Source organism: Gekko japonicus, unplaced genomic scaffold (assembly GCF_001447785.1).
Source record: "Gekko japonicus isolate JY-2015 unplaced genomic scaffold, Gekko_japonicus_V1.1 scaffold3294, whole genome shotgun sequence".
NCBI classification, from domain to species: Eukaryota; Metazoa; Chordata; class Lepidosauria; order Squamata; family Gekkonidae; genus Gekko; species Gekko japonicus.
Window position 1 is genome coordinate 6,872 of NW_015168142.1, and position 12,296 is coordinate 19,167.

The following is a 12,296-nucleotide window of genomic DNA, read 5'->3' on the forward strand; positions in this document are numbered from 1 at the left end:
TTGAAATTATTAAGTTGGCCTATTGAAAATAAATACAAAGATGAAATGAGACCCAGCATATTTAATACATGCTTTCTGAAAGAAATTCATTTCTTATATTAATTTTCTGGCTTTAGTAACATCTCATTCTAATAACTGACTTTATCTGCAAGTAATAATAATTAGTAAGGCACCTTATAAAGTGATGGGACAGTGGTACTCGTTCTGTGGATCATGGAGAACACTTTTTGTTTGTGAGATGCTTGTTATTTATTTGAAAAGTTCTCCCATCCTGCTCAGTAAGTTTTAATAAATGGATCATTTTTGCTACTTTAAAATTATTTCTTGTATCACAGTGCTGAGATATGCAGCTTTGATGTGGTGTTCCTTGATCTGTCCTGCTGGGAAGGGGCACACTAGAAACTATATCTGAGCTTTGTCCTGTAAACTATGTAGCGGAGGGAGGGGGAGAGATATTTTACTACACCAACTAACTCTGTCCTGAGTAGTCGATCCATAGCAAAGTTAATCCAGCTTGGGCTTCGTTCTGTTAAGACAGATGATTTTTCTACCAGGCCAGATTCCACATACAAACCCTTCAGAGAAACATTAACATTAAAGTATGTTCCTTACACCTAGAACGTTTTCCTCATAAGTGAAATTCTGCAAACATTTTTCATGCCTAGATTAAAATTTGGCAGGGTCAGATAGTTTTAGATGTATAACTAACTGGAGGCCTGTGGTCCAGTTAGGGTCTCACTTGATATCCCCACTGAAGGGTGAGTACTGTCCAAAACAGCGTGATCAGTGTTTTAGATACATTTAAAAGTCATCCAGTGTTAAGAGAATAAAAACGGTGATTTTTTAACATAAAATGTCAGGAAAACAGCTTCACCATCATTATTGCAATTACATTTAGCTTCCATGACATGTAAAGTAAGGCTGTGATCCAGTCCCTGCCATAGTATAAACCAGTTCACCTTCTGGTTAGGAAGCCCGTCCACCTCTTCCAAAGATACACAATACAGTTTTCTCAAAGCATAGCTTGTTAAACACCAGTTAGATGAGCAGCTGGGCTATAATTATTTCAAAACATAACTTTCATGCTGAGTAAGGAAAAGATCTGCTTCAGCATGGCATTTTCATACAATATTATCACTTTGCAAAACCTCTGTCTGTTCTTGACATTTACTTACAAAGGCAAAATAAAAACTGGTCCTTGATCAGTCTTTGTTTTTCTATGTCTCCCTCTTGAACTTTTCTGAACAAGTAGCCTGTTCAGTCTTAGCCATGGACCATGATGTGTAGTGTCCACTAGAAACTAGAATTATAGTAAAAAGACAGCCAGTAGAGGGATTTCCAGAAAATGATTATTCAGAGGTTTCTATGCTATAGAATGCCAAGAATGTGGTGACCTCAGTGTTCTTCAATTCTCGCATACAATTTGGATTAAGTTATTGTAATCCACATTTTCACAGTTCTTATCTGCATACTCCTGCAGAGCCTGAGCTATTGTTTGGGTCAGTGGCCCACGTGATTATAGTGTTGAAAGGTGAGCAGCCATATAGTAGAGACTCAAGCCATTACATGCCATGCAGCACAGATTACAGAGTGAAGAGAAGCCCTGGTAGATTTTCAGTTTGTGAGCCAGCTCCTTGTAGGCAGAATCCAGTTCACGCAGTTGTACGAGCGATTTGTTTAAGAACAAACCAACATCTTCTCCTAGACCATAGCTTTGCTCTATCAGGTGCATTTCCGCCATAATATCTGAAGTCACTTGCCCAAACCATTGCGCATTTAGGGCAGCAACTGAGACACAAACAAAGAAGACTGTAATCTGGAAAGGAAAGGCAGTTAAATTGTGAATTTTTGTCAATTTTTGATGCTCTCAACATCAGCATAGGGGAACTTTCTTCCTTCAGAACTACTTGGCTTCATTGCTAGCCACGTGGGCAGCTGCCCTAGCCCCCTGCATTGTCAAATAGCCACACAACAAGCTGATGCAGTAATTCCCTAACATAGCACCCACTGATACGTTTCCTGATGCCTGCCTGCTTCTTTGTATCTTGGGGATAAAGAAAAGGAGAGAAACCCCCCCAGGCTGACTGACTAGCAAGCTGCCCAGCCCATCAGGGACAGGCAAATACCCTGGGCTTGCCCATAAACAGAGACTTTCTGTCTCTGGGCCTGGCAACCTCTCGCTGTAGCTGCGTGGGGAGTAATCCCCACCACTTTGTTTGGAAACTGAAACCAAGCAGCATCTCTTCACTAAACAAAAGGCAAATCCTGGCTTTCCCCCCCAGCTCCTTGGAGCAGGAGGTGCTTCAGAAGAACCCATGAGGGGTCACCTTTGTGGCTGCAGGAAGTGGCCACCCCAAAACAGCTGACTCCAGAGGAGGAGGACACTTGCCTTGGAACCTCCTAACGTTTTGTGACTGTTTCCTCCCCATGGCAGTCATGTTGCCCCCCTCCCCCAAGGTAGCCCTATCCTTTCTCAAACGTTTAGGGATCCTTGAATGAATGGATGACATTTGTCATTGTAATTTCAGTCAGGATTTACACAGATGATGTTTCAGAGTCAACCGCTCCATGCCATTGCAAAAGAAGCCACCAAATCTTTGCTGTCATCAGTTAGGGCACACGGACCAGCAGAGCAAGAGTAACAGTGTGTTACAGCAGATGAATTAATGTGCTCACGATGTGGTTAGTGAGGGACACTTTAATAGGGAACTTGCTACCTGCATGGTTTCTTCCTCATTGAGCAGCTTGCTGGGGTGACACATAGCAAATATGGTCAGATTGATGAAAGCACAAGCAGAACCAATGTGGAAGTAATATGGGAAGAGGCAACTCTGAATGAAACCGAATGTGTGTTGTGGGAGATTGCTGCCCATCACAAAGCCTGAAAGAGAAACCATAATAAACAGAAATGATTATATCCCCACCCGTAGTCCATGTCAAAAATAGTATCTAACACATTTTTAGAAGGAATCTTGGATATGGAGTAAGCTCTAATTTGTCTAATTTGTTTCTCTAATTTGTCTCTAACTTTATTGCAGAAACTGAGCTTTCTTAGGTTGTTTATTACAAAGTACCCAAAGGATTGCCATACCATACTTCCACCTTCACACATTCTGACCTATCTGCACTCTTTTGCTATCCAGAAATATAGACCCTCCATGCTAACTTCAGCAATCCACAGTCTATTCAGCCCTTCCCACAGTATTGCCACCCTCAGTGTTATGAATTCATTGTATATTCCACAGGCAGTCCCATATCCAAAGCAACCTCATTTTTCCAAACAGTTTGGAAGTCCTGACAATTCATTCTGAGAAACCCCCCCTCGCTGACGCTGGAATCTGTGGGACAGCCTTGCAATAGCTCACCTCATTTCTCCATGGTTGGGGACAGAGGGTGACACTGGGAAGGACAGTGTCCTCAAGATACCCACTGGAATGTGGGGTTCCTCAAGGGGCACTTCTCTCCCCGATGTTGTTTAAAACCTATATGTGCCCCCTCACCCAGCTAGTGCGAAGTTTCGGTCTGGGATTCCATCAATATGCTGATGACACCCAGCTATATCAGCTGATGGGTGACCAGCCAGATACCATTCCTGGAATTTAGCTGAGGGTTTGGAGGCTGTGGTGAGATGGTTAAAACAGAGTCGCGTGAAACTGAATCCAGGAAGGATGGAGGTTCTGTGGCGGGCGGTGGGGGCATGATTGGGTTGCCAGCTCCCAAGTCTTGAGGGTGTGCCTCTGTCACCAGCACAGACCATCAGGAGCCTGGGTGTGACTCTGGATTCTTCCCTATCCATGGAAGCCCAGGTTGCGAAGGTTGCCAACCTGGTGTTTTTCCAACTTCGGCAGGTCAGGCAGCTGGCTCCCTACCTGTCTCGCCCGGACCTAGCCACAGTAATTCATGCAACGGTCACCTCCAAGCTAGACTACTGTAATTCGCTCTACACGGGCTTGCCCTTGCGCCTGATCTGGAAGCTCCAACTGGTCCAAAACGCAGCTGCGCAGGTCCTTATGGGGACCCCTCAAACAGCACATATTCAACGAGTGCTGCGTGAGCTGCATTGGCTTCCAGTGGAGCACCGGATCAGTTCAAGGTTCTGGTTTTGACCTTTGAGGCCCTTAGTGGTCGGGGACCTACATACCTTCGGGGCCGCCTCTCCCAGTGTGCCCCCAGGAAACAAGAACTTACTGGTGGTCCCCGGCCCAAAAGAAGTCTGGCTGTCCTCGACCAGGGCCAGGGCTTTCTCGGCCCTGGCCCCTGCCTGGTGGAACTCTCTGCCAGAAGACATCTGTGCCCTGCGGGAGCTGCTACCTTTCCGCAGGGCATGCAAGGCAGGGATGTTCCACCGGGCCTTTGGTTGAGGACAGCGACGGGGCTTCTTCTGGCACTCTCCTATAATTCCCCATCCCTCATAACCCCTCCCCCCAGGGAGGCTGGGGAGTTAGGATTTCTCTGCCATGTCATACATTGCATATATACTGTTTTTACTTACTGGTATTTATTGGGCTATTTTAGTCTAGTTTTATATTGAGATTGTATATTACTCTGTTGTAAGCCACCATGAGTTCTACTCGTAGGGAAGGGCAGCCTAGTAAATCCAATTTAATAAAGAAAGAAAAAAATCAGTTTTGCCTGTGAGCTTCTGTGTATGAGGCCATGGGGGAAAGGGTAAGAATGGAGTCCAACCTACTAGATATAAAAGTGACCCAGATCTGCATTCCCCAGAAAGTTGACAGGAAAGCCAAATGAAGTGCCTTCACTACAGTTGAGGGTTCGGCATCTGCAGGCATGGTGCTTCACAGCAGGCAGCCACTTGCAGCTCTCAGAACTCTGGCCCAGCCTCACCGTGGGATGCTATTCGGATTGCGCTCTCTTACTCCACCAGTTTATACTGAAAAGGCACAGGAAAGTCATTTTAGCTTTAAATGATATTTGGTGCAGTGGGGGGGGGGGATCCATCCCGTGTTGTAAAAGGAATACCAGTAACATACTTTCTTAGAGATATTAGTGTCCAAGGATCTGCAAATCCCTTCCTGGATGTTTTGAGGAAGTTAAAACAGATCACTAATACTACTCAGCAAAGTTCAGACTCAGGACTCCCAAGAGAAATCCCTTCTGATCTATCTGTGAACACTCATAAACCTTCACTTCTTGGGGGGAGGGGGGAGATAGGAAGATGATTAGGTCAACTCACCATAAAGCCACATTTTTAAAAGAAGTTTAAGACAACATCTAGAACCATTAGCTTCAATAAGACATTAACCACTGATTGTCTGGAATGTAGACTGCATTCTTGGGTACATGTATTTTTGAAACAGTTAATCCACGGGCGTCAAATTACTATGGAGAGAAATTGCTAAGTTACTTCAGGTAGATTTTTACCACTAATGAATGACCTCTCTATCCACCTCTTAAGATGGGGCAAGTTGGCTTGCATCTGTTTGGAGATAAATGGAGCACCTGTTTCCTTGCACAGAAGCCAAACCCAATTAATGTGACAAAAGCCCTACAAAAATATGGCACTGGAAAGCGATGGCCTATTGTAACAGCCTGCATACACAAGACACAAAAATTCACATCCAGCTATCGCATCTGAGTTGTGTATTAATTCCCTCAGAGAAGTGCCTTTCATTTAGGAATTTTGTAATGTATCAAGTAACCCACTAGGGCAAAACATAGCTACTCATGTGGACACAAATGCTTTAGTTAGAAAGAGCTAGAAAGGCAGAGAAACGTTTTTTGGGGGAAATAGTATTTCTCCAAACTTCTAGACGTGCAGTGGTAGCTATGGTTTTTGTAACAAACGATGAAGGGGGCTCACATGCCCAAAAGTTCAGGCCAGCTTATTTATTTACTTCCTTTATTGCCCGCATTGCTCACTGAGACTCAAGATGAATTATAAAATATAAAAAGCATATCTTTTGGATGAGGCGGCAGACATCCAAATCTACCTCGGCCTCCCCCGCTGACAATGCTGACCAAATGGAACCAGTCCAAACTGAGCATCATTGTCAAAGCAAACCTACCCTGACTGGTTGGTTGGGTTTTAACAGAAATATGTGTTTAATTATCTAAATTATATTTGTTATCTTGTGATTGTAACACACCCTGAGCCCGCTTGCAGGGAGGGCAGGATAAAAATTGAACTGAATAAAAATAAAATAAAATAAACAATGCAATGGGATTGTGTGTGTGTAAAGTGCTGTCAACCTGCAGCCAACTTACAGTGACCCCCCCCCCATAGGGTTTTCAAGGCAAAATTGCCTGGAATTTGCCATTGCCTTCCTCTGCATAGTGACCCTGGAATTCCTTGGTGGTCTCCCATCCAAGTACTAACCAGGGCTCTCTGAACATTTCTGTACTGCACCTTTTGCAAAAGGACTTCTGTGGGCCTTCCAGACCACCGCAGGTAGGCCATTCCATAAGACAGGAGTCAACACAGAAAATATGTGTGAATGGGTATTATTGACCTTACCCATCTTCAGGGTGGCACCCTTAGAAGACTTTGTCAGATGAGCAGTGAATCTTTTTCCTCTAAGGGGCCACAAGCTGCCATTTGTTTGTTTTTAGCCAAACTGTCTTGTATAATTAGGATATAAAATTGCTGTAGTGGTGGTGACCCTAACCCCATTTCATTACAACCAGACAAAATGCCACCAAAAGAACATGCAGATGAACAGACGGTTCCCATCTGTTGAGGAGATGTTACCACTGGTCTCAAGTACAGGTTGTTACTTGCCAAATAACTGGTGGAAACCTGAGGCTTTTCATGGACTATATTACTGAACCTGGACAACATTTATCAAGAGGCTTGTAGACGGCTTTTGTTAAACCTAAACAGGACAGCTCTCCATGCAAGGTACAAGGACTTCCTAGACATGAAATGCAAGATTTTGTGACATTTCTATGCAAAACTCTGAAGTGCAAGATAAGCACAGTGCCCATTCACAGTTGTAATGGTGCCTACTTAAGTCCCGGCTAAGCAATTCACCAGATCCATAGAAAATGGTATTTTCTTTTTTTAAGTCTTGATGTTGATGCTCTTTCAGTAAAGTGTGTACAGCTGTTTGTAAATAGCAATATCCTTCCCCCCAGTTATTCATCTCCATTTCCTATCCCCAGGAGCTTCATTGCTGTCCTTAGCGGACTTCCTCACTATAATTTGGCTGCAGTCGGTGGTAGCCAATTCGAAGTGGGCAGCAATAATGCATCTAATTTGAATTTGACATTTATTTATTTACATTATTTACAGTCTGTCTTTCTCATTGGGACTCAAGGCAGATTACACAGAGTAAGTAAATCAATATAATCAACAGGATGGAATGACCAATCAACAATTCAGTAGGATTTGGATTGTAGAAATCTGAAACCAACCAGAAATCTAAACACAGCATTGGAGCTTCTATGAAGAAAGTTCAGAGTGAGAAATGTCAAAAAAAAATCATATAAAAGAATTCACTGTATGCAAGTTTTCTTTGCAGGCCTCCATAATTTATCTGATCACTAATTATAAGTGGAGGGAGGAAACTGTGTCAGTATAAGCATGAAGACTTCACATTAGAGGGATATATAAACTGCTTGGGAGCTATAGTTAACGGTGAGGCTTTTAGCTTCAGCTTTCAGCATAACCATAGAGAACTACCCAGCCAGCCAGCCAGCCAGCTCCCAGTGGAAAGGAGGCAGGAGCATAGCTCTGCATTCCCAAAGCCCGAGCAGGCCCCTGTGCAGCAAACAAGAACTGCAGCTAAGATCACACAAGCCTAGTATTTGAAAAATGTTCAACAATTACAACAGTCAAGGTGTGGTTAGTCACAAACTTTAGAAATGGACACGATACATAGATGATCTAGATTTCTAGTCAATTTGTGAGAAAAAATAACTTGTTTATTTCACAGTGAAATCAGAACATGTATTATGTATATAAGGCTGAAAAGAGAAAAATCTGTGATATCATAGGCTTAAATAAAACCATTTTAATTATATTTCTCATCCAAAAATCAATCCGATTACACTGAAGAACAGTTGTTCAAATACATAACTAATATGCCAGCTTTTTATGATCAATATGTCAAAACATTTGATTCAAAAGCTACTTAAGGATCAATGGGCTACAGTTTCTCTTAATCTGTCGAATTTACTCTTCCTAATGCATACCTAAAAGCCAGAGGCATACTACCAAGCTAGAAAGGATTTCAGCTTGTGGCTGATGTTTTATGAACAGCTCTGTTAGCCTCTGCAAATATTTAAACTTAATAAGGTCCTGTTTGCAAAAGTACTCATCCAAATGGGAGTCAATAGACATCTTGTAATTGGAAAACAGTATCTCAAAGAAAGGTATGAATTGGCTCCACTTAGCACAAAAAAAATATTCCTACTCAAGCGGCAATGAGCCAAATGTCACCACTGTTTCCAGTTGACTACTAGAGAAATAATTCTCAACTTCTTTTCAGGAATGCAACTTTATCATTCATTAGAGGACCATTTATGACAGTCAATGCCACTTAATCTAGAAGTCACCTTTGAAGGATATTGCTGGGAAACTGATAAATCAAATACAAGGCAACGTCCTCTATTTGAGAGTATCAGAAGCTTCTATAACTCTCTGGTTACTTCTCCCCCTCGAGTTTTCATATTTTTCAGCTTCCAGTTTTTGATACTGATATTCTTAGAATGTTATGCTGATTTTACTGTTGTTTTTAAATTATGTTATTCTATATTGCTGTTAGCTTATCTGTATTGGTTTTAAATTATGTTATTCTATATTGCTGTTAGCTGTTATATGGTATTTAATTTGTTTAAATCATGTTGTTCTACATTGTTGTTAGTCATCTTGAGCCACATTTTCTGCAGGGGAGATGGGGTATAAATTTGAAAAATAAATAAATCACCAAAACATTCTAAAAAAGTAAATTCCAATCCAAGCATTGATGAGCAGCAGTTAACGCACAAGGCTGTGTGATAGCATTTGTGGGTTAAAGCTGGGTGAAAGAAAGCAGTTGAGGATTTTTGAAGTCTTGAATCGACTTCAAAGAGGCACAGTAACTTCTATTGTTGTTTTATCCATGGTTCTCTTGTAAGCCGCCCTGAGCCTGCCCCGGCGGGGAGGGAGGGGTAAAAATCAAATAAATAAATAAATAAAATCTCTTTCCAACAAATGGAAGGCACTGCACCTTTTCCACACTGAAGATTATGGTTTGGTTATGTTGTCATTTATATATGCAAACATGTCTGAAATTATCTTTACACACAGGTAGGGAGTAGATTTACATTCACATCTCTTTCTAAAAATGAGGCACATTGGCTGTAAGGTAGATTTGATCAACATGGCTGTTTTGCATTAGCAATTGTCACACACATGTACAAACAGCACAAGAGGCAAAAAGGTGTTTTCAGTAAGACACCAAAAGATTATCTTATCAATCCAGAGTATCTGCTTGATTCTGTATTGGCAGGACAAAAAGATTCACATTAGACTCCTACTCCCTTTGTAAACATGGATTAAAAGGATGTGAAACTGTTACCGTTTCACAGTTGCCCTGCACGAAAGAAGGGAGTCCTAAAGCAAGCCTGTGGTGAATCGCACGTCTCAACAAGGTTCAGGCTGGCAACTGAAAAACTTTTTTCCCCAGCGCCATTTCCCAACGCCCCCAAACCCATAGATTTAGACATCACATTTTTCCAGTTACCCAAGTGTGTTCCCACCCACTCCAAATTCTACGATTCCCACCATCTCAAAAGCCACTTAATATGTTAGCAATTCTATTAGACCAAGTACCAAGCCCAGGAAACCGGCATTCTTCCAGCAGGGAGCCGGGGCCAGACGCCGAAGGGAGCTATATGGTCCAGCCCGTCAGAGTGACAGAAGAGCTTGCAAACGGAGCGGTTTGCTGCAAAAAGACTTAAAGGCACGCGAACAGCTGAGGAAAGGGCCACCCCACAGTCGTGGGGCGGGAACGCGGCGCAAAGGAGGGGCTTTGCGGAGCCTCCGGGCGCGGAGGGGGGGTTGGCCCAGGGAAGGAGGCGTGGCACAAAGTGCCTCGTACAAGCGGACGGCGACGGCTCTGTGGCTCGCCTGCCAGCTTGTCCCCTACTGAGCAACGGGGTGCAAATCGGGGTGGTGAGGTGGCTGTGAAAAGCGTTTGCCCCCCCCCCCCCGCGCGCCCTTCGAGGAAGCCGACGCTCCGCAGGGCACAACCCCGCAGTCCCCTCACCGCAAGGAGGGCTGGGGGTGGCTCGCAAGCGCAACATCTAAAGAGCGGCTGACACGGCACATGTGGGCCTCCCGACAGACGCCGCACCCCACCCCCTTTGGCTGCGCGCCGAGGCGGGACTCGGGGAAACTCGGCCTGCGGGTGGAGCTGTCCCCCTCGCCCCACTTAACTTTTCCTGAGCCCGAGGAGCCTGCGCCCCGGCTTGCCGAGCTGGGAGCCAGAAAACGGAGTTGGGTGGGCGGGAGGACGCTGGGGAAAACCCTGGAGAGAATGTGGTCGCGTTAGCATGGCCCATCTGTATGGGTGGGGAAGACAGCCAACTTTTCAGATGCACAGAACGTTTCTTTTGCTGGCGGAGAAGAGTCCTGGGCTGGGCCACTCCGCTGGTGACTGTCTGAAACCCAAGTTTATTCCCCACCCAGCCACCCACTCCCAAAAAAAGACGAAAGCCTCTTTGGCGTAGCCTACACAACAGGGCTCTTAGCTCTGGGCTTCCAGTTCAAGGAGGATGTACCAGGATCTTTTTCTGTGCTACTTTTCGGGTCTGGGTAAAAGTCGGATCTAAATGGATTCTCATGAATTTCATATGATTTTTACATTGAAACGAAATAAAACCACCATCATATTGTAGGTCATGTGTTAGTCTACAAGGGGCACCACGAAAATCACGCATCCGCAGATTCGTGGCACCACAACAGTGCAAAAACATGATTCCAAAGCACAGATCCTCATGAATTCATATGATTTTAACGCTGAAATGAAATAAAACCAACATCATACTGTAGACCATGTCTTAGACTGTAGGCAGCACTCCAAAAATCATGCCCCCACAAATTCGTGGCACCACAAAACTGCAAAAACACGGTTCCAAAGCGTGGATCCTCAGGGTTTTTCAGTTGAGTAACCTGAAACAGACCATCAAATCACATAAAATGTTCACGGCCACACCTTGCACCAAAAAAAATCATGGATCCACGGCTTCGTGGTAAATCCATTCTGCAAAAACATGATTCTGAAGCACGGATCCTCATGGATGTTTAGGTTTTTTAGGCCTTGGAGTCCTAGGGGCAAATTCCACCTCTTGCGTGCCGCTCGGCCATCAGACGCGAGAGGTCATTCTGGTGCCCCCAGGTCTTGTTAGGGGCTCTTAAAAAAGTTATGGGTGCCGCCGCCAGCGGTAATAACGGCAACAGTGGGGGGAGGGGCGCGAAATGTTCCCCTGCATCTCTGAGCCCTGGGGTGGTGGAATTTGCCCCTAGGACTCCAAGACCACCATGCCGGGGCTCAGAGAGGCGGGAGAACGAGCCCCTAACAAGACGTGGAATTTGCCCCTAGGCAAATTGAAAAACCCAATTGAAAAACCCTGAGGATCTGTGCTTTGGAACTATGTTTTTGTAGAATGGTGTCGCCACGGAGCTGTGGACGTATGATTTCTGTGCTGCATTCTGTAGCCATGGACAAGGCATATTATTTGATGGTGATGCTGGGGTGACACAATGCAAAAATCATAAGGATCCATGAGGATCCATGCTTCGGAACCATGTTTTTGCAGCATGGTGTTGCCACAGAGCTGTGGCACCGTGATTTCTGTGGTGCAGGCTGTGGCCATGGACATGATATGGGACCCGTACTTCAGAATTATGTTTTTGCAGAATGGTGTCACCACGAAGCCGTGAATCTGTGATTTTTGTGGTGCAAGCTGTGGATGTGTTACGTGATTTGATGGTATGTTTGGAGTGACCCAATTGAAAAACCCTGAGGATCCATGAGGATCCGTGCTTTGGAACCATGTTTTTGCAGTTTTGTGGTGCCACGAATTTGTGGCGGCATGATTTTTGGAGTGCTGCCTATAGTCTAAGACATGGTCTGCAGTTTGATGGTGGTTTTATTTTGTTTCAGCGTAAAAATCATGAATTCATGAGGATCCGTGCTTTGGAATCATGTGTTTGTGCTGTTGTGGTGCCACGAATCTGTGGATGCGTGATTTTTGTGGTGCCCCCTATAGATTAACACATGGCCTACAATATGATGGTAGTTTTATTTCGTTTCAATGTAAAAATCATATGAATTCAAGAGGATCCATGT

General features: G+C 44.2%; 1 protein-coding gene across 1 annotated transcript; it reads right to left on the minus strand.

The window, feature by feature from the left end:
* Positions 1–1,516: 1,516 nt before the first annotated feature.
* LOC107113588 (transmembrane protein 205-like) lies at positions 1,517–4,790 on the minus strand. Its single transcript, XM_015414937.1, has 3 exons — positions 4,691–4,790; positions 2,718–2,881; positions 1,517–1,816 (listed from the first exon to the last, which is right to left on the minus strand). Exons 1-3 carry the CDS (start codon positions 4,788–4,790, stop codon positions 1,517–1,519), a joined length of 564 nt encoding a protein of 187 aa, XP_015270423.1.
* Positions 4,791–12,296: the final 7,506 nt, after the last annotated feature.

Coding starts and splice junctions, on each gene's coding strand:
- LOC107113588 (XM_015414937.1), bottom strand. CDS start 4,790: ATGCCTGCAGATGCCGAACCCTCAACTGTAGTGAAGGCACTTCATTTG. Junction 2,882..4,690: donor CTGGGTCACTTTTATATCTA/GTAGGTTGGACT, acceptor TTTCTCTTTCAG/GCTTTGTGATGGGCAGCAAT. Junction 1,817..2,717: donor ATGAGGAAGAAACCATGCAG/GTAGCAAGTTCC, acceptor TTTCCTTTCCAG/ATTACAGTCTTCTTTGTTTG.